Consider the following 22,061-nt stretch of genomic DNA (forward strand, 5'->3'; position numbering starts at 1 on the left):
TAGCCCTGGAGTCACATTCAAGTCTCCCACCTTAAATTCCCACCACCACATTCAGTTGGACACAGCGCTATTCTCTTCCTGTGCTAAGCTGTTGTGTAGTGTTAAGCAGCCCCTGTGTTCCCTCCCTGGAGGCAGCTGCATCTCGGCACTGGGTGAAGGATCCCTGTGAAAATCAAGTGAAGTGACAGGGTATGTAACACACTGGGCATGGAAGAGGGACAGACAGGCTCTGTGTGTGTGTGCGCGTGCATATGTGCATAACCGACCCAGGTCCCCTCCATGCGGACTCTGGCTGCTGTGCAGGCAGGCGTGAATGGCCAAGCCGTCTCTGCCCAAGCAGAACCCCGTCCTCACTCATGTCCTGGCAGAGAGGGACTCTGCAGGCACCATGTCAAACCCAAGTCTGACCGCGGACTACAGAAACCTTGAGGGAGCCCTGGGTCTGGGCAAGGTTGCAGAGAGAGAGAGAGAGAGAGAGAGAGTGTGTCTCTCTCTCTCTCTCTCTCTCTCTTGTGGGTCTTCTTTCTTTAAGCCACTTTTATGTGATCATAGCAATGTAGGGCTGGAAGGGACCTGGAGAGGTCAGCTAGTCCGGCCCCCTGTACTGAGGCAGGGCCAATAAACCTCCACCGTCCCTGAAAGCTGTTTGTCCAGCCTGTTCTTGAAACCCTCCAGTGACGGGGAATCCAACCTCCCCTGGAAGGACATTCCAGAGCTGCGCTACCCGTAGAGTCCGAAAGTTCTGCCTCACATCTGACCTAACTCTCCCTTGCTGCAGATCAAGCCCATCACGGCTTGTCCTGCCTTCAGCGGCTATGAATGGTGACGTTTAGAATGGGAATCCATCCCTCCACCCACCCCATACACACCCTAGCTCAGGGCTCCCATTGTGCTGGGCGCTGCACAGACACTTAAGCGTGGCTTTAACTCTGCCAGTCTAGTTGAAGCGGTGTGAGGGGTCCCTCTAGTGTGGATGTGGTTGAGGGTGACCAGACAGCAAGTGTGAAAAATTGGGACGGGGTGGGGGGTAATAGGAGCTTATATAAGAAAAATACCCAAAAATTGGGACTGTCCCTATAAAATCGGGACATCTGGTCACCCGAACGTGGTTAGACTGGGACAAATGTGCTTTATTCCAATCTAGCTATGCTCAGAAGGGAAGGGAAGGGAAGGGAAGGGAAGGGGAGCAAGCTGTACTAGTATAACAACAATCCCTAGCTCTTCTGTAAAAGCAGCAAAGAATCCTGTGGCACCTTATAGACTAACAGACGTTTTGCAGCATGAACTTTCGTGGGTGAATGCTCATGAAAGCTCATGCTGCAAAACGTCTGTTAGTCTATAAGGTGCCACAGGATTCTTTGCTGCTTTTACAGATCCAGACTAAGGCCACGTCTATACTTACCCGCCGAGTCGACGCGGCGAGTTCGACTTCTCGGAGTTCGAACTATCGCGTCTGATCTAGACGCGATAGTTCGAACTCCGGAAGCAATAGTTCGAACTCCGGTACTCCACCGCGGCAGGAGGAGTTGCCGGAGTCGACCTTGGAGACGCGGAGTTCACTTCTGCGGCGTCTGGACGGTAAGTCATTCGAACTAGGGTAGTTCGAATTCAGCTACGTTATTCACGTAGCTGAATTCGTGTACCCTGGTTCGAACCAGGGGCTGTGTGTAGACCAGGGCTAACACGGCGACCCCTCTGATACTTAGCTCTTCTGTGGCGGTTTCATCAGCAGATCTCCCAGTGCTTTACCCAGGGAGGTCAGGGTCTCCAGGGCTCTAACCATTAGGCAACACTGCTGTTTAAGGCTCTTTTATATCTGTATAACTGCATCCAATCTCATGCCGCTATAACTAGATTGATAAAGAACCTGCCCCGCACACCAGACGGAGTTCTTCCAGGATACAGACTGTGTGCAGAGCAGCCCACAGCCAGAGGAAGTCCCTGCCCCAAAGAGCTCATTATGTAAACAGACAAAAGCAGGAGGGGAAACTGAGGCACAGAGTGGGGCAGGGACTTGTCCACAGTCAGGAATTGAACTCAGGAACCCGGGGTCTCAGTGCAGCGCCAGAGACGGGTGCTCTCAATCTCCCTTGCTGCACACTTCGACACATGTCAGTAATTCAAAGAAATTCAATACGGATTTTTTGGTCCTCCCAACAAAAAGTCCAGTGCAAAGGTTTGAATTTCACACTCACCACCACCGCCTCCAAGCAGGGAGCTGTTAGCTGCAAAGAGACAGAAAGATCCCAAGTTATTAAAAGGACACTGGCTAGAGAGACATTATCACACACAGCCCTAGGCATGGCATGGAGATTTCTGAGCACATGGCTGTGGCAGGCCCCTTGTACACATGAGGGAAGGTCTTAAAGCCAATGAAACAGAGAGAGGGGACAGGAGTCAGGACTCCTGGGTTCTCTCCCCAGCTCAAGGAGAGAGGAGTGGGGGGTCTAGCTTCAGTGGGTTAGAGCAGGGGTTGAAGTCAGGACTCCTGCATTCTCTCCCCCACCTGGGAGAGGAGTGGGGGGTCTGATGGGTTAGACAGCAGGGTGGCCTGGGAGTTGAGACTCCTGGGTTCTATTCCTGGCTGCGGGTGGGTAGTGGGGTGCTGAGAGCCAGGACGCCTGGGTTCTCTGCCTGGCTTGTGGTGTGACGGGGGGTCAGGACCGCAGAGTGCTTTAGATTTCCAAGATGCTTTACAAACATGAACCAATTAATCATGGGCACTTAGTACTTGGCAGTTTGGCTGATGTCTACTCTGGGGCCACTTTGCATTACAGGAGTTCTCTGTTTACCGGTTCCTATAACGATGGGGAGGACGGGGCTGGCAGTGAGGAAAGATGCCCCTTTGCAGCTCCAGGGCACTCAGGACAATTTTTCCCCCAGGGAGCCCTTTCCCCTTCCAAGCCGTGGGCACATGGGCCTGGCTGTGATAACTGCCCCATGATAATCTTTCCATGGCCCCTGGTCCCCTCCACTCGGGGTTGCACAGATGCCAATCAAAGGAGGCAGGTCAGTGGTTTTCCCTGCTGACAGATGGGGAAACTGAGGCACGGAGAGCGGTAGGTGGCTGGGGACAGAACCCAGGAGTTCTGACTCCCAGCCCCTCCTGCTGTAACCTATTAGATCCTGCTCCCCTCCCAGAGCTGAGGATAGAACCCTAGCACCCCCCTGCTCTAACTGCTAGATCCCACTGCCCTGCCCCAGCTGTTGCAGACATTCTCTGGGTCTCCTGGCTATAGCCATGGCACTATGGGGCTCCGGGCTTGACTACAGGAGCCAGACAGGCTTTCAATGTGAGAGGGGGTGTTTCCAAGGTGACAGGAGTCTGATACGATGCTCCCGTTGCCAAGGTAACTCCCCGGTAACAGGTGCTAAACCATCAGCAAATTGCCAGGGCATGAATGAGAAGCGGAAATCTATCTGTTTCCAACCCCAGCCAGGGAGAGGCTAGCTTTGAGTGATCCCCTCTAATGAGGCCTGGGCTCTGATGAGCTTTACAAACAGCTCAACAATAACAAGTCTGGTGCTGAGATGCGGTGGGGTGAGGTCAGGGGGCTGTTTATATAGGGATGCCTTGTCCTGTGCTGAGAAGCAGCTGCCTCTGGAGTGGAAGCTGTTTACACAGAGATCCCTGGCCCCACACTGAGATGCAGCCATGTCTGGGGCAGGGCGCGGGGGCTGTTTATACACATTCCACCCATACTCATCCATTAGAGTTTTTCTTCAGTTTTCTGACCCCTTTTGCTAATGTAGGGTTCATGTTCTCCACTCATCTACCCAGGGTGTAACTGCTCTTCCTTCTCCAGATTGCCTCCTGATTTACACCAGTCTGACACAATCAAACCAGATGGAGTGATACCTGATTCCCACCCATGTAAGCAGAACTGAGTGTGGTGGGGTTACTCCAGATTCCCGCCCATATGAGGAGAACTGAGTGTAATGGAGTTACTCCAGATTCCCACCTGTGTGAGCAGAACTGAGTCAGCAGGGTTACTTCAGCTTCCCACCATCGTGGGCAGTACCAGCAACTGACTGACACTGACCCAGGTTGCTGATGGAGAACGGGCTGGCTGTCCTAGATGCCATTACCCTAACCCCTCTGTCAGACATCCAGAGAGCCCATCTCCCAGCTGAGTCTGCCCCTAATGCCAGCAAGGGCCAATCTGCCCACCAACATTTAATCTTGTACTTGGCGCGGTTTACCCCCGTCCCGGACACCTGCCCCTTCTGCGGTGTGAGGGAGACCCTGGCACACATTTACTTGGAGTGCACCAGTTTGCAGCCCCTATTCCAGCTCCTCACAAATACAGTCAAACCTCGCAATAACACGCCCCGCCATAACGCGAAATGGCATATAACGCGATCACAGGTTGGCTCCCCTTTAAGGTATAATACAGTAGGGTACTGTACCAATGGTCCCCAACACCATGGCAGGGGAGAGAAGCTGCAGTGCACCTGCTGGGGACAGAGAATTCCGAGGCTGCTGGCACCAGTGCTCTCTGTCCCCAGCAGGTGCGGGGCCCCAGCTTCTCTCTGGCTTCTCCGGGGCTGCGGACGCCGGTGCTCTCTGTCCCCGGCAGGTGCGGGGCCGCGGCTTCTCTCCAGCTTCCAAAGGAGCTGCAGCCCCATGCCTGCCGGGGACAGAGAGCACCGGTGCCTGCAGCCCCGGAGTTCTCTGTCGCCAGCAGGTGGGGAGCCGCAGCTCCTCTCCCCTGCTGGGCACTAGGCACCAGGGGCATTAGGGGACCACTGAAAAACTGACTGGTTTGAAACCCCGCTATACCACGACCCCGCATTTAGCGCGATGGAATTTTTTGGACCCCAGAGGTCGCCTTATAGCGGGGTTTCACTGTATTTTGTTACGCTTCTGGCTGCGCTTTCCCCCTCACCTCCTTATCTACGCACTCCCCATCCGTGGCCCCACAAAGCCACGGGACCTCCTGGTCAAGCTCCTCCTGGCCCTGGCTAAAACAGCCATCTACGCAACCAGGGAGAGACCGATGGGGTCTCCTGTGACCGTGGGGCCTGTTTCCGATCCTCCGTCCACTCACGCATCCGGGCAGAAGCTCCTCTGGGCGGCGTCCGCTGGCTCCCGTGACACCTTCAAGGAGCAGTGGGCGCTGTCCTGGGTTCTCTGCTCCGTGTCCCCGTCAGGTTCCCTTTGTTTGACCGTTTGACCTCATTCCCGTCCTTGTTATCTCATTAGTTGTCCCGTGGAATTATTTGGTTTCCAGGCCCTATGGATCCTCCCCTTAGGCTGAGGGGAGTGGGGGGGCTCTGCCCACCCACTTCTTGGTTCCCAATGGGAACATTTAATCTATCAGCTCCCCCGTCACCCCAAACCCGGTGCTAGAAATGAATGGATCCTGTCAGTCTTTCCCCATCCCCGCCACGCTTGGATGCATGGGGACCACCCTGTGTAGAACTCTCTGAACCCATCCAGGGGCAGGCAGGGGATGGCTGCTAGAGGGCAGCGTCTCGCGTCTGTATCAGGCTTCCTATGGCGGAGCAATCAAATCCTCTGGTTATATTCCTGGCATGGAGGTTTTACCTGCCCCCCTTTCCTCCCTGGCAGCGAGAAGCTGTTTGGAGAAGGAGCAACATTTTGGGAACGTTCAGGGGTGGCTGAAGTGTTCAGAGTGACTTAGTAAGGGGTGCTCTCCCCCCGAGTCAGTGCTGACCCCAGTTCCCCAGTGCACCACTAGTGGGTGCTACGCTGCAGGGAGCAGGGTGTGGGGCTCAGTAGAGGGTGTTCTTCCCTGGCAGACAATGCTGGCTCCAGTGCCCCAGCATGGTACTGGCAAGTGTTGTGATGCAGGGAGTGGGGTGGAGGGCTCAGTAGGGGGTGCTCTTTTCTCTAAATCAGCAGGATTGTCCCTTAGTATGTGTCTGTGCTATGCCTGGCACAATGGGGATCCTGGTCTTGGCCAGGGCCTGTGTAGCCCCTGGCACAACTGATATTGGATTCTTCACTGCCTTTCTTAAATTGTTATATAACCCTGTTAAACGACTCCCCACCCCAGAGGTGGCTGCATCTAAGCACCAGGCAAGGGATCTCTGTATAAATAGTCCCCACACCGCTCCCCGGAGGTGGTCACTCTCAGCACTGGGTGAGGGTTCCCTGTATAAACAGCCACTGTGCCCCTCTCCAGAAGCAAATAATGTGGTGAAATGCGGCGGCAGATTTGGGATAAAAGGACAGAGGAATAACCTGATATTTCAGAGGTGACCCCAAGTCACCTCAGTGAGAATCTGAGAGTGTTCTCATACCTTGGAACCTGCTTTTCCTCAATCAAACCTGCTCCTCTGGGAGGGGGGTGTGTGTGTGTGTGAATGCCTTGTTTGAAATTCCCTATTATTGCGGGCTGCGCTTCACAGTGAAAAAAAAAGATCAGCTGAGATTGCAGGAAAAGGTGGCTTTCAACTCTCCCTCCTTGCCAAATCTACCTGTGAACTGAGCAGGGCCGTCAGACGGTCCCGGTGCTGCGTGGGCTGGCTGGGCCAGACTGACAGGGTCAAACACTGCTTAGCAAACCATACCCAGGCCAGTCTCCTGGGACTGGACAGTGGCTAGAAATGGAGCTGGGGGGATTAGGAACCGATCGATTTTGGGGACAGGGCAGAATGTGTGTAAGTGTGAGTCAGCGTGCACAGGAGGGTGTGTGTATAAAGGTTAGAGGTGTGTGTGTGGAGTGGGAATATGTGTGTGTAGGGAATCTAGGGATAGATAGATAGATAGATAGATCGATAGATAGATAAAGGGGGTGTATGGAGATAGATAGGTAGATAGATAGATGGGGTGATAGGGTGTATGGGGATAGATAGAAGAGGTGTATGGGGATAGATAGATAGATAGATAGATAGATAGATAGATAGATAGATAGATAGATAGAGGGGGCGAAGGGGTGTATGGGGATAGATAGAAGAGGTGTATGGGGATAGATAGAAGAGGTGTATGGGGATAGAACAGGCTCTGCATTGATTCAAGGTGTACCATTCTCCACAGTTCCTGAACAGTATAAACAGCTCCCCGCCCTGCCCCAGAGCTGCCTGCATCACAGCACCAGGCAAGGGAACCCTGTATAAACAGCTCCATGCCCTGCCCTAGAGGCAACTGTATCTCGGAGCTGGGTGAGGAGTCGCTGTAAACACAGCTCAGAGCACGGAGAAAGATGCTCTCTCCCTTTCCGTTCACTGACAGTCTCCTGCTCGGGGAGTAATTAATTCTGGTGCCACAAAGCCCAGCAAGCTGCTGTTGAATTTGCCGTGTTAATGTGAAGAGCTAATGAAGACAGAATGCCCGTGGGGATCCCAAAGCACTGAGACCAAGGGGAGCAGAAAGGCCTGGGCAGGGCAGATGCACTGGCCACCTTGCCAGCACCCTGATCCCCTCCCCAGCCTGCGTTCCACCATGGGGGTGTCTCTGTGCCAGCGCTGGGCAAAGCCCCGGGGCTCTTAAGGGACCCCAGCGTCCTGCTACCAGTCCTCCTCCCCTCATTCCTCTCCCCCTTTGTTAATTAACACAGCCGCAGCTGAGCTGGCTGGCGTTCAGAGGCAGAGCTGAGCCAAATGATCTGGCTGGGTTTCAGGAGCTGGGAGCAGCAGTGGTGCAGCGAGCAGGGGGTGCTGCCACATGGGATGGGATGGGCATCCCACACTGTCTGGACCCTAGTAGGGACTGTTCCTAGTCACACAGCTGGTCACAGCAGAGCTGCAAACACAACCCAGGAGTCCTGAGTCCCAGTTCAGTCCCTTGATTGACCTTCATGCTGTGGGGGTGATTCCTTTCGCCCGGTGGCCATTTGCACCAGTTCTATGCAGGTGTGACACAATCAGAGCCATGGGGCTTGCACAGCTACTTTGCACTAGTGTGAATGGCTGCACGAGGGGCAGGGCAATGGGGAACTGGGCTCACGGTGCAGACAAATGGCAAATCAGGCTCACAAGGATTCAAGAAAGGGTTGATTAAGGACTAGGAGACAGGACTCCTGGGTGCTATTCCCAGTCAGATTGGGGTCTGTGAAGCGCCTGGTGCAACGGGGTCCTGATCTCAGTCAGGATCTGTGCTGCACCTGGCACAATGGGGCCTTAATCTCAGTCGGGGTCTGTGCCGCACCTGGCACAATGGGGCCCTGATATCGGACGGGGTCTGTGCCGCACCTGGCACAAGGGGGCCCTGATCTCGATCGGGGTCTGTGCTGCGCCCGGCACAATGGGGCCCTGATCTCGGTCGGGGTCTGTGCCGCACCTGGCACAATGGGGGCCTGATATCGGTCAGGGTTTGGGCAGCACCCAGCACAATGGGGCCCTGTTCTCTGGCAGGTGTGACTGTAACACAAACTAATAATTTGCAACCTCTGGTCCTTGCCAGCACAACAGCATCTCATTCACTCTGCCCAGAAGATTCATTCCTCTTGCCACCTTATTCTTCCCATCCCCTCCCCCTGCAACTGAAGTACCGACAGCTGGCTACAAATTATCCCCCATTATTAACGTAAGAAAACTAGAGGCAGTGGGTGATTCAAAGAGACAGTGGCACAGACACCCGGGTATTTTTAGGGATTGGCTTGAATTGCAGTGCCAGGCTGCAAAGATGTGAGCCCAGCTCATAAGAATTTGGTAGCAGGGAGGGAGGGAGGACTCTGCATTAATCTGTGGTGTAGGAACGAGTAGCAGAAACAATCCTATGCCCCACCCCAGAGGGAACTGCATCCCAGCACTGAGTGAGGGATCCCTGTATAAGCAGCTCCTGGGCCCCACCCCAGAGGTGGCTGCATCCCAGTGCTGGGTGAGGGGTCTCTGCGCATTGGGTTATAACTGCGACTTCCCAGCACCAGCCTGGGTCTGTGCATGAGGAGGAGCTAGAGGCTGGTACCTTCACTCTGCAGTGCCCCAGGACAGGAAATATCCCTGGCGCTAAGGGATACAGTTCCTGCTGTTATCAGGCAGCCTGACAGTATAGTGAGCTGCCTACGACAGCAGGGACAGCAATGCCTGGCCCAGCGGGCCCTCCAGCCCTATGTCCTATGAGTGTGGAAAAGGACTGGAGCTGTACTGACACTCCCTGAACCACATATCCTGATTTGCACTAATCCAAAATGGGGGGTGAAACATCATCACGTCCTGCCCAGTGCTGGGAATGGAACCCAGGAGTCTTGGCCCTCACCCTCTCTGCTCTAACCACTAGACATCACTTCCCCCACAGAGCTGGGAGCCAGGTCCCTCCTCCCGTCACTCTGCTAGTCCTGGAGTCACCCTTCTGCAAGCGCCTTCAAAGTCACATGCTAGCTGCTCCTCCACCCACCTTAATAATTGAGATGCCAGTGGCTGGGGGCTCTGCTTGATGCTGGGGCCAGGGCAGGGACAGCCCAGCTGTGCCCAGGTCTGAGCCTCACTGCCCTCATCCCTCCTGCTTCTCGGTCCCCAAGGGAACACGCATACCCCCAGGGCTCTCACACAGTCACAAGCTCCCATATCCCTGGAGCACCAGGACCCCCTGACCCGGATGACCCCCGCCAAGGACTTCAGATCCCCAGTACAATGGGACACCCGGCCCCAGACAACATCCCAGAACCCCTGCCCCTGGATCCTCAGTACAAGGGGACCCTGGCCCCAGCTGACACCCTAGGACCCTTGAGCCCAGTTACCCAGTTCAAGGGGGCCCCCTGCTCCAGATGACACCCCACCCCAGGACCCCGATCCCAGATTCCCAGTACAAGGGGACCCCCAGATGACACCCCAACCCCCCCAAACATACACATGACAGACATTAGTCACATCATCTAATGCACCACCAGGAGGGGCTCGGATGCCACGGTGATGGGCATGGGGTGAGAACTTCTCTGGGATACACATGGTGCCAGCCCAGGCAGGCACCCCAGGGACCTGGCCAGTGTGTTGCTGCTGCTTGCATTGGTATTCCAGGCCACCGCTGCGCTCCCTCCAAACCCCATCGCTGTGCTCCGGCTGTTCAAGGAAAACACCCGCCTTCCCCTGTCTCTTCCTTGGCATCAGGCGTTTCCGTTGCCAAGCAACGGCCTCGAGAGGCTTTTCCTGCCACTGATCAATTTTGCCAGCCGCTGGCTGGAATGGCTGGACCCAGGTGCCTGCTACCTGCCGCACCACCTGAGACCCAAGGGCTGGGAAGGAGGGGGCTGGCGCTTGCCAAAGACCCTTCCAAACCCACAGGCAGAGCCTGCATGTAAACTCCAATGAGCTGCTGCCTGTCATGGGAGGTAGGTGGATGTGGCCCTGAGACACAGTGTGCAGATGTGCCTGGAGCATGGCATGCAGCAAGACTGACATGTTGAAGGTGGCATGTGCTGAGATTAGCATGTGCCATGCACAGAGCTAAGCATGCATGAGGGAGGCATGCAGCAAGAGTGCCATGCACTGCAGATGGCATGCAGGATGCAATGAGATGAGCATGCATCACAGGTGGCACACAACGTGTCAATGGGCCGAAGCTGTATTTGCAGGCGGCGCTGTCCAAGTGTCCCCTCCCCAGTCACTCCCCGGGGCCTCGGTTTGGAACCTTGGAGCTGCCCTGGTCCTGGACTGTGGGAGAGGAGAAAATCCACTGGAGACCCATGGGTAACAGTGAGCTAGATATACACACACATTGGGCTGCTATGCACTGGATGCTGCACAGACTCTGATTGAGATCAGGGTGCTCCCTGTGCCAGGCGCTGCACAGACCCTGACTGAGACTGGGACCCTGTTGCGCCAGGTGCTGCACAGACACCGTTTTGCTCTAGTGCAGGTAACTACACAAATTTTGTGCCCTGTGGCTGAGAGACTTCCAACCTCCATGTTGATTTTTTATATTCATTGCTCCAACTCTGGAGAACCCAGCTCCTGCTTGCAAAAGCGGAGCCCTCCAAAACTTATGCTGGCTGGGGCTGAAGGAGAATCCCTATCAGCAGTATAGGGATTATGACACACACACACACACCCATCAGAAGTTCGGCTTGGACCAGCAGAGGGTAGCAGGAAGGCACATGCGCAGCTATAATCTCGCACTGGGGTGATCTACCAGTTGTAGATTATAAGGTCACACACAAATCTCAGGAGCAGAAAGCTCCAGGATGATTTAACTTAGTGGCTCCCTGCAGCATGAGCTGTACAAAGTGGGGCGTTGGGGGCTGGAGAGTAAGGAAAGGGGGCTCTCCAAGATCACACTGATCCTGGGATGGTGGGAGCCATGGCGGGGGAGGGAAGAGGGAGTTAGTGGGAAATCTGCAGCAAACTGGAGGCTTTTTATAGAAACACTAAAATATCAAATTAGGGAGGAATTATAGGAGCATAATAAGGGCCCTTCATTAGCGGAGCAGAGCCGGGTGGAAGAGGGGGAAATACAGGAGCGGGGAGGGGAATAAATATGTATGTGGCTCTTCCTCATTCCTCGCAGATTCATTAGCCCAACATTGCAGGAGGAGTTTCTCTTTCCGTGCTGCGGGCCAGGGTTTACAGATCTTAAATTACAATGATTCACGCTCTGCTGCTGGATGTTGCTGTTAACGTTATGGTAGCACCTATAGGGCCTGACTGAGATCAGGGCCTCCATTGTGCCAGGTGCTGCCCAGACTCCAATTCCTCTTTAACCTATCAGGCTCCCAACACCACCAGAAAACAGATACCTAGGTTGGAAAAACAGCTGTCATCTTACCTAGCACCTGAGACACGCTGTCTCTGGGGCGGGATGCAGGGGCTGTTTCTACAGGGACCTCCCCCGCCCTACCCAGCACTGCGATGCAGCGGCCTCTAGGGTGGGGAGCAGTTTAACAGAGGCACACAACAGTTTAAGACAGGAAGTGAAGATTCAAGTATTAGATGAAACTACAGAGAGATTAGGAGGAGAGAGTGCCTGCTACTGAGCCCACCCCCTGCAGCACAGAGCCCGATGCTGCGCTGGGGCCCTGGGGCCAGCACTGACAGCTATGGGAGAGCGCCCCCTACTGAGCCGCTACCGGTCCTTACAGCAGCGCCCCCATGCACCATGCTGGGGCACTGGGGTCAGCACTGATGGGGGACAGAAAGGATCCCCATTGAGTCCTCCCACCCTGCTCCTTGCAGCACAGCGCCCCCTAGCATCGCACAGGGGCACTGGGGCCAGCACTGACTGAGTGGACAGCGCCCACTAGCATTGAGCATTGGGGTCAGGCAGGCAGGAGAGGGCATGAGCATGGGGAAAAATGTGACTGGCACTGGTCCAAGGGTTGTGTGTCACTCCGCATGGGGACAAGAGCCAAGGAGCGTCCTGACTGGTGTGAATGTCACTGAAAGGGCTGCAACCCAGAGTCAGGCCGGTCCAGTAATTAGTGTCCACGGGGGAAGGTGGGCGCAGAGGCTCCCGACTCCTCCGGCGATGCATTGGACTGAGCTGAGACCCAACACAGTGATTTCACGCTAGGGCTAAGGAAGAGCCATCTGATGGGGAGGCAGGTGGGACACCAGGACCCTGACTGCCATGCAAGGAAAGAGGGGGTGGAGGGATGGAGCAGGGGCTCAGAGCAAATCAGTGGGAAAGGTGGGAAGAGAACTCAGGCCTGACTCTCAGGCCCCGCCCCCACTCGACACCCCTCCACCCCCCAGAGCTGGGGATAGAACCCAGGAGTCCTAACTGCACCCTGCACTAACCTACTAGACACCTGCCTCCCCCCCGGCCCAGAGCAGAGAGAGAATCCAGGAGGGTCATTTCAGAAAACTTCAGGGGTGAGGGGAGGGCAAAGCTGTGTCAGGATATAGAGCCTTATACGTGACTATTATATCCTGCATTGGTGGGGGGTGGGGGGGATGGCATAATGGAGCATGTAGATCTGTGAAAACCTGTGGGGTGGCAACTGCCCCTGCCTGGAGCCCAGCCTCCTGCTCTCACCTACTAGACCCCACTCCCCTCCTGGAGCTGGGATAGAACCCAGGAGTCCTGGCTCCCAGCCCCCTACTCTCACCTACTAGACCCCACTCCCCTCCTGGAGCTGGGATAGAACCCAGGAGTCCTGGCTCCCAGCCCCCTGCTCTCACCCACTAGACCCCACTCCCCTCCTGGAGCTGGGATAGAACCCAGGAGTCCTGGCTCCCAGCCCCCTGCTCTCACCCACTAGACCCCACTCCCCTCCTGGAGCGGGATAGAACCCAGGAGTCCTGGCTCCCAGCCCCCTGCTCTCACCCACTAGACACCCCTCCTTAGAACATTCCAGACCATCCTTTTAGGTGCAGACTGAAAAGTGGGGGAAATACCCCTGGGGGGTCCCTTCTCCATACCCCTCCCCCACATCACAGCCCCAGAGGGGAAGGGTTCACAGCCCGACTGTGGGGGGCATAATGGCCAAAGGGCTTGAACAAAAAAACTCTCCCTGGGGACAAGTCCCAGGGTACTTGGTTTGCAGTCACTACTGTATTAGATGAGAGACCGATGGGGCCAGATGCACACCTGGTGTAAACCAGGGTCAATGGAGCGATGCTGATTTACACCAGCTGGGATCTGGCCCCATTGACTCCAATGGAGCGATGTTGATTTACACCAGCTGGGGATCTGGTCCCATTGACTCCAATGGAGCGATGTTGATTTACACCAGCTGGGGATCTGGCCCCACTGATTTCCTGTGGCATGACACTGATTTACACCAGCTGGGGATCTGGCCCCATTGACTCCAATGGAGCAATGCTGATTTACACCAGCTGGGGATCTGGCCCCACTGATTTCCTGTGGTGTGACACTGATTTACACCAGCGGGGGATCTGGCTCAGCCCAACCCCCTCCCCCCTCCTGACGGCTGCCCTTTATGACGACGCTGCATCATTATCCCCACAGCCCCTTTTTTCGGCTCCAAAAGGCCCCGTGAACCATAAAACAGGCTTTGCTCTCTCTGGCCCCTCTGCCATTTTAGCTGCAGGGGGCGAGGGGGGGGGGGCTGCTGGAGTCCAGCTAGCAGGAAGGACCCAGGCTCTTCCTCCCGTTACACTGAGTTGCATCGCCCCGGCTAGCACAAATGCACAGCGCGCTCCAGATCTCGTCTGGCGCATCAGTGGCACAGCAAGCTCTCTCTCCTGCGCTCCCCAGCAGCAGTGAGTGTGTGTGTGTGTGTCTGGGGGTTGCTCTTTGCTCTCGCACACACACACACACCAACGTTCACTCTGCTCCACACTTCATCCCTTGGCCTTAGCTCGCCCCACGCCGCGAGCCAGCCCTCCCTCCCCACCCACCCCTCTGTTTTAACACCCCCCTCGCCGATTTCCTAGTCTGATTCTCCATCCTTTTTGCCTCGTTACTGGAATAAACTGGCCGGCTGGCGTGATAAACTTTGTGGAGGGAGAGAGCGATTGGACGCCAAACAGGTAAGCTTCCACCCCCAAATATATGTAGAGAGAGATTTGTTTGTATTGAAGCCCAGGATGCCTGGGTTCCAAACAGATCTCGCTTGCAAAGCTGCTCCGGGATTTGCAATGATAGTGTGATTAAAATGCCCGGGCTCCACCGTACAGATTCACTGCTCTGGATTTTCCTAGCTTTCTAAGACTTTTCTGTGATTAAAAGCCCATTATGTAGGGGTCTGCCCCTCAGCTGTTAGCTCATCGAGCTTATTTACTTTTGCTGGAGAAACCAGGGTTTTCCAAAAACCTGCAGCAAATTCAAATCCCCACTGCCTCTGTTCTCAAGTTGGGTGTTTTGTGTGCAATAGGGCAAAAGGATGGAGATGGTTTTGGGCACTGATTTTAACGGGGAGGGGGGAAGCTTGTGTGATTTGATTTCTCTGCCCCTATCTGGGATTATTTATTTCACGCAGGGGAAGGGAAAGTGAGGAGAGGTCAGCAGACCCAAAACAAAAAAGAGGGATTTGAGAATCGGCTAATGGGGGGCGGGAAGCAAGCTGCTTTCCCGGGCAAGACTGAAATAGCTGCTGTGCCGTGAGGAGCTGGTTTTGTACCTGGAAAAGATGCAGCGGGGTGTGTGTGTGTATGAGTGTCTTTCCCATTAGACCCCAGAGTGAAATATTTTTTGTGCTCATTCACCTCTGCATGTGTGTTTCATGTCGCTTTTCATGTACCATTCCATTCATGCATACATGATAGCCATGCCCGGAGCTGAGTGCACAAACAGTGACATTCCAACCACTTAAGGAAACAAGGTGCTCGGGCGAGTTTACACTTCAATAATCTTTCTGAGCAACGGCAAAATCTCTCCCCCTCCCCCCAAGCAGCTGGGTTGAAATCTGTTGCAAGGAATGAACCCACAATTTGGAGAATTTCTCCCAATTTACGCTGTGTATTTTTTCCAGAGGGGGTTCTGGAATGAAAAACGATGCTCTGAATTTTGCAGCATTGCCCGAGCCACATTCGGCATTTCATTTCCTAGCAGGAGGGCAAATAATCCAAAATTCAACATCGAACGCCGGGCTGGCATGGACATAAAGCTGAGCTTTTTTGTTTGTTTAAACTGGATCCTGCTGTAAAATTCTCCCTGGGGGCTCTAATCTTTTGCAACTTCTCAACATGGGCAAAAGGGTTTGGAATTCACAGTTTCCAAATGGACCAGGAAAGTTGGGAACTTTCATTTAATTAATAACATTTGCAAGGTGCTCCCACTATAGAGAAGAAGGGTTATTTTAGCGCTTAATCCTGCAAGGATTTAAACAATTGCCCTCTTTTCCTCAAGGTGAATAAATCGAAGTAACAATTAACCCCGCTCTCAGAAAAGCCGATATTTCCCTCCTTCTTAAAGTATATTTATAAGAAAGCAATGCGTGTATATTGTATTTGGTGGACTGGCTTCTATCAAAGCAGATGCAAACAGTGGTGTAACTCAATACACAACCTCTCCTTTGGATTTGATTTTACTTTGGATGGCGTTAGCTTGATATTTTTAATAAGGTGTTTGCTAGTGACTTTGCCTGTCCCAGCCTCTTTTGAATAGAAAGAAGTGGGATCTATCTATCTATCTATTTATCTATCTGCATTAATTCTGGCGTGTCAGTCTGTAATTGTTTTGTGTCTGCTTTTGGGAATGGCTCAATGGCCTGCAATCATAGTTCTTCCATTCAAAGATGTTTTATGAAAACAGAAATATTTTATGCATTCAATTTTATTTGGATGTGTATGTCCCTCTCTTTCCTTTGGGGGGGAAAGACCCCCCCCCCAATAATCCTGCCACTGGTTTTGTGTGTGCGGTCCATGAAGAAGAAAAAAGATTTCTTGCAGAATCAGGGCCAGAGGCCCCGCGGGCTGAATTTTGAGCCGGGATTTTAAGACAGAAAGCTTTAAGACACCCCTTTCTATAATCTCTCTCTTTTTGCCAGTTCATGGCAAAATTGAGGCCTATGGAATGTAGCAGGAGAAATGATCCGGCAAAGTTTTAAAATAAAAATCAATTTTGTTGCCTTGAAAAGTGGGAAAAATTTCTGCTTTGGGGGATTTTGTGGCAGCTGTTAAAAACTGAATAGCCCAAACATTGAGACGGTGTAGTGGGGTGGGGGCTGAAGTGCCAGCCAGGTAGCTGGATTTGCTTAAGGAAATAACATATTTAGGGCTAGGGAAAAGAAATGAATGAGAACTAGCTGATGATGAAAGGAAGGAGATGGGTGTAGGTGGCAATGGAGGAAAATATTGGTGGGTGAAAATGACCTGCATCTGTGGACAGCGGAAGTCTTCTTGTGTATTAGACCAAACTTCTGGCTCTGTTGTGAATTGAGCAGGCTGGCAAATGGGAGCAAAAAGAGGATGGAAAAGCAGAAATACACTTTTGGAGTCCATGCCTGTAGTTTTTCCACCTGTGTCAGCAACATGGAGGGCCCATCTTGGATCAGACCGTTCTGCCTTAATCTGGGAAAGTCCCAGATCATGGCTCGATTCCCCCCATCCCTGGATGAGGGGAGAGACACAATTCCCAGGCTCAGAAAGGCAGGGCCCCCAGATTCATAGAATCTGCACACAAATAGCGGGAACCATTTCTGAGCATTAGGGCAAGTCATGGCCTTTGTTCAGTCCCTGACAGCTGGCTAGTTCGCCACATTTCTGCCTTGCACGTGAAATCTGCCCAGCTTCCCCCATTTCTGGTTTGCAAAGGCAGCCTGCAGGGGCTGGGAGGATCAAGTGGTGGGATCAAAACAGAGTCAGGAGGCTTGGGTTCTATACCTAGCTCTGGGAAGGGAGTAGGGTCTAAGGGGTTGGAGTGGGCATAGGGCTGGGAGCCAGGACTCCTGGGTTCTATTCCCAGCCCTGGGCTGGAAATGGGGGGTCTAATGGGTTAGAACAGGGGGTGGAGGGCTGGAGGTCAGGACTCCTGGGTTCCATTCTCAGCTGTGGCCTGGCGGGGTACAGAAAGCCTCCCTGCCTCTAATGTAGGGATAATGACGTTGACTTAGCTAGCCGAAAAGCCAGAGCACTGAAGTACAAAGCTGCCCGAGAGATCAAATGAAAATGACCTCAAGTCCTTATGCTCCTTGTCTGATTTTGACAAGGCTCTGAGTCAAAGAGGGTTGTGGAGGTGAATTCATGATGAGGTATGATCTGTACTGTATTTGTGCCCAGGGCCCTGGTCATGGACCAGGCCCCCACTGTGCCAGGTTCTGTACAGACACAGCAAAAAACTCAGCCCCTGGAAGGAAGCCTGCAGTCCAGAGCGGTGGGTGTAGCGGGGCCTGTGGTGTCAGCAGCAGCCCTGGCACACCCACACCATCCAGGCTGGGGGAGCGCTGGGCTTGGTGTGGTGTTTGCTGTGCCGTCGTGAAGTTGCACATGCTGTCCGCTACATGTCGCAGCCTGTCACACAATCACAAACACACATGCATGGTTTCACCCAGCCATTCCCACACACCCCCACTCCAAGAGGAAACCACAGCAGAGACCAGGGAGCGTGGTCTAGCAGCTAGAGCACGGGGCAGGGAATCAGCGCTCCTGGGCTCTATTGCTGGCTGTCACTGACCTGCTAGGTGACCTTGAGCATGTCACGGCCCCGTTTCGTGCCTCAGTTTCCCCCCTGCCCTATGCTTGTTTGGACTGTTGCCCCCTGTCTGTGCAGAGCTGGACAATACACATAGTTAAATACGAGATGAAAGCTAGAGTGGGATCGGCCAGAACTAGCAAAGCAAACGCTATCAAATCAAATACAATGGATTCCCCACCCTCCCTCTAGCGGGAGCCCCTTTCGGCTGCTCTCTCACTGCTAGGGATTCAGGGTACCTCTCAGCCCCAGGTGTCAGAGCGAATGGCCCTCTTAGCACCCCATGGCCTGGTCTAGGTTGCATGCACACCTGGGTTTGGCTGTCCTAGTCCCATTTCTCTGCTGCACCCCAGCCAGCTGCTCCTACACATGGGGTCTGAGCTGGGTGTGGGGAGATGGAGCCAGCTTCCCTATGCAAGGAGTGGGGGAGCTCTGGGTCTTTCCAGCAGGGCTGTAGCAGTCACTACATACTGCCTAGCTACCACAGCAGCCCTGGCCTGCACAGCCAGTCCTTTTAGCGCAGGCTCCACCATTAAGACCAAAGGGTTACCGGTTCTAGGCCGACTGCTGGCACCACCACCTCCCCCCAGGGCAGCTCAGCACAGAACACGTCCTGCTTATAGTAGTGTCTTTTGCCCTTTGCACAACAGCAGCGGGACAGGACCCCCAGTGCAAATCACCAGTCGCTGAGCAGCTATGACATGCAAGGCCTAGTTATGGATACACGCCGCTGTGCTGGCTGAGGTCTCGGCCCTACAATGCAGTGGGTGCTGCTAGAGGACTCACCAGCTATTTAAAGGGATATAACCCAATTCCTATACTACTTCAGCGGTGCCATGGACATGCCGGCCCGGCCATGCTGGCTCTACTAACACCCCCGCCACACAAACACACACAGAGAGCAGCTCAGCGTAAGATAGGTTTCCGTGTGGGCTGGCTGACTGAGGGGGATGTGCTCCTGGGCCCGGGATCTATCCCCAGCACTGGGAAGGGAAGGGAGTCTAGTGAGCATGTTCCCACTCTGCCTCAGCTTCCCCCTCTGTACAATGGGGCTAATGATACTGACCTCCGCTGGAAAGTGTGTTTTGAGATCTACGGATGAACAGCACCATAAGAGAGCCAGGGATGAGTTTGTGTGTGTGTACACACAGCTCCACCCACGTGATGCTGCCCTGGGGTTTCAGTGACTGATGTAACAATTTTAACAGGTGCCATCAGTCCATTAGAGCTGTTTGTTTCTCAGTTGTACTGTGCCTTGGGGAAGCCTCGGAGTGTGTATCTGTCTGTCTGTCACAGGCTGTGTGTCTGTCAGTTGCAGGGGTGTGTTTCGATTTTCAGTGCTGTTTTTAAGGGGTTGCATTCCAGTTCCACCCCCAGCCCTGCATCCCTCAGGAGCCTGCCCCGCTCGCCGCCCCAGAGGCTCCCACCCAGTGGGATGGGAAGTTCCTCTTTAGCCCAAGCTGTGTGGTGTTGGGATGACCAGGAACGCACATGGCCTGTGCAGATTGCCCCTGCCCAGACGGATCAGCCCCACCATGGGCAGCTGGGGAGTGCTGGGATACACAGTGCAACAAGCCCTGCACGCATACCGTGCGATGTAGTTGTGTTACATACACACATAGCACAGCACAGTGCATCTCTTACACCACTACACACACACACACACACACACGGTGTGGTATATATCTAACACCACTACACACACAGAGCATACTATATATCTAACAAACACTATGAACACAAACAGCGCGGTGTATATCTAACAACACTACACATAAACTGTGCAGTGTATAGCTACCACCACTACACACACAGACACACAGAGCATGGTGTATCTCTAACACCATTATACACACATGGTAGCACAATCAGCCCTGTTTCCGCTGCATAATTTACTCAGTCTGCAATTATTTCATTCTCTTAACGAGGAAACAAAATGCGCCTCTAATTAGCCTGGACTGCACTTCCCCCCATCCCGCCGCCTCTGCAAGGGCTCCCTGTCCTGCTAGATGCACAGCACAGCTGTGGGCTGCAGGTGGCACTGTTAGGTTTGCGTGCTGGCCTGAGGTGAAAATGACCAGAATTCAATTCCTTGTTCTGCCACTGACTAGCTGTGTGACCTTGGGCAAGTCACTGCATCACTCCAGGACCCTGCTCTCACTGATGAGATAATCCTTAATTGTCCATTGAGAAGGTGAGCTCTTGAGAGCAGGACTTTTCAGCACCTGACACAATGGGCCCCAATGTGGGTCAGGGTCTGTGCAGCACTGGGCTTGGTGATGCCCTGATTGGGGGCTGTGCAGTGCCTGTCACAATGGGGGCCCTGATCTCTCCTCCTGACTGACAGCAGGCCCCCCCTCCATGCTGGGCACTGCACAGACTCAGTGGGAGACAGACCCTGCCCAAATCTCAGTCTAAAAAGATTCCTCCCTCCACCAGTGATGATGGTTGCAAAATATTCCACAGAAAGTGGCTGTGGGGACATCATTGGACATTCACCTCCTGAGAACTGGGATCACAAGTGAAATGAGTTTTAAACACTCAGCTGAGTCAACTCTTTTGTTCATGTCTCTAAACCGGCAGGTTTTCATGACTCAGTGGGAGGATTGGAATACCAGGACCAGCAGGGGGCTGCGGGTTGGGATTGAGGGCACCAGCAGAGCTGGGGAGAGCTCAGGGCTGGTATAGCAGAGGGCTGTGGGTCAGGATTGAGGGGCACTGGCAAGGCTGAGAGTGGGGGCAGGGCTGGGATAGCAGGAAGCTGCGGGTTCACACTGAAGGGCATGGAGGGGAGCCTCGTGCACTTTTCTCAGCGCCAGCTGGTGTCAGCAGTTACCACTGCACTCCTCAGCATGAAATACTCACACCGGATCTTGATGAAGAGAGCAGGGGCGAGGCGCTGATAATATTGAATGGCCCCGCTGACTGCAGCGACTGCAGGAACTGGCGTCAGGCGTCAGGAAGCACTCAGTGCCTCTGTTCTCTCCGCTCGCCTACATGTCGCTTTGTGCTGGCAACTGGACCAGTGTGTTGAGGGAATCCCTTCCCCAAGCCACAGAGCCCTGCGCACCCATCAACACCCACTCCCTACAGAACTTAACTCTGCTACTGTGGGGGCCCTGACCCCTAGGAAAGGGGGAGGCAGAGATGGAGGAATTATTTAAAGGCTTTTCCTAATGCTCTTCCACTGGGATTGAGATGCATCAGCAGAGCTGGGGAAGGGGGTCAGAGCTGGGATAGCAGGGGTTGCAAAACAGGATTGAGGGGTGCAGGCAGAGCAGGGGGGAGCCCAGCACTGGGAGAGCAGGGGGATGTGGGTCAAGATTGAGGGGCAGCAGCAGAGCTGGAGGGAGCTCAGGGCTGGGATAGCAGGGGGCTGCAGGTTGGGATTAAGGGGCACAGGCAGAGCTGCAGGGAGCTCAGGGCTGGGATAGCAGGGGGCTGCAGGTTGGGATTGAGGGGCAGCAGCAGAGCTGGAGGGAGCTCAGGGCTGGGATAGCAGGGGGCTGCAGGTTGGGATTAAGGGGCACAGGCAGAGCTGGAGGGAGCTCAGGGCTGGGATAGCAGGGGGCTGCAGGTTGGGATTAAGGGGCACAGGCAGAGCTGCAGGGAGCTCAGGGCTGGGATAGCAGGGGGCTGCAGGTTGGGATTAAGGGGCACAGGCAGAGCTGCAGGGAGCTCAGGGCTGGGATAGCAGGGGGCTGCAGGTTGGGATTAAGGGGCACAGGCAGAGCTGCAGGGAGCTCAGGGCTGGGATAGCAGGGGGCTGCAGGTTGGGATTAAGGGGCACAGGCAGAGCTGCAGGGAGCTCAGGGCTGGGATAGCAGGGGGCTGCAGGTTGGGATTGAGGGGCACAGGCAGAGCTGTATATGTGGGGATGCTGGGAGAGGAGGGGACTGCCACCTCCAAAGGAACAGGACTCATTTGACCAGCTAGGGATCAGGCCCCCATCTGCTCACATGGTTATTAATCCAGACCAGCCACATGAGACACTGCCCCTCACAGCAGCTGGCCCAAGCTACCCCAGCCCAGAGCCCGGCTACTAACGTGGATGGGAAGCCCAGAGAGAGCTGTACGGGACACCTGTGGGCTCAGGATCAGGAGCTAGCTATTCCTCATGGCC

The 22,061-nt window shown here is 54.3% G+C and overlaps 1 protein-coding gene across 3 annotated transcripts in view; it reads right to left on the reverse strand.

The window, feature by feature from the left end:
* MACROD1 (mono-ADP ribosylhydrolase 1) overlaps positions 1–22,061 on the reverse strand; it is a 205,042-nt gene that overhangs the window by 49,238 nt on the left and 133,743 nt on the right. For all 3 annotated transcript variants that reach the window (XM_039482754.1, XM_039482752.1, XM_039482753.1), the window contains one exon: positions 2,196–2,225. In XM_039482754.1, the coding sequence (XP_039338688.1) occupies positions 2,196–2,225 (30 nt within the window). The remainder of the gene's footprint in view (positions 1–2,195; positions 2,226–22,061) is intronic.

The sequence above is a fragment of the Mauremys reevesii genome, linkage group 7, assembly GCF_016161935.1.
Source record: "Mauremys reevesii isolate NIE-2019 linkage group 7, ASM1616193v1, whole genome shotgun sequence".
NCBI lineage: Eukaryota > Metazoa > Chordata > Testudines > Geoemydidae > Mauremys > Mauremys reevesii.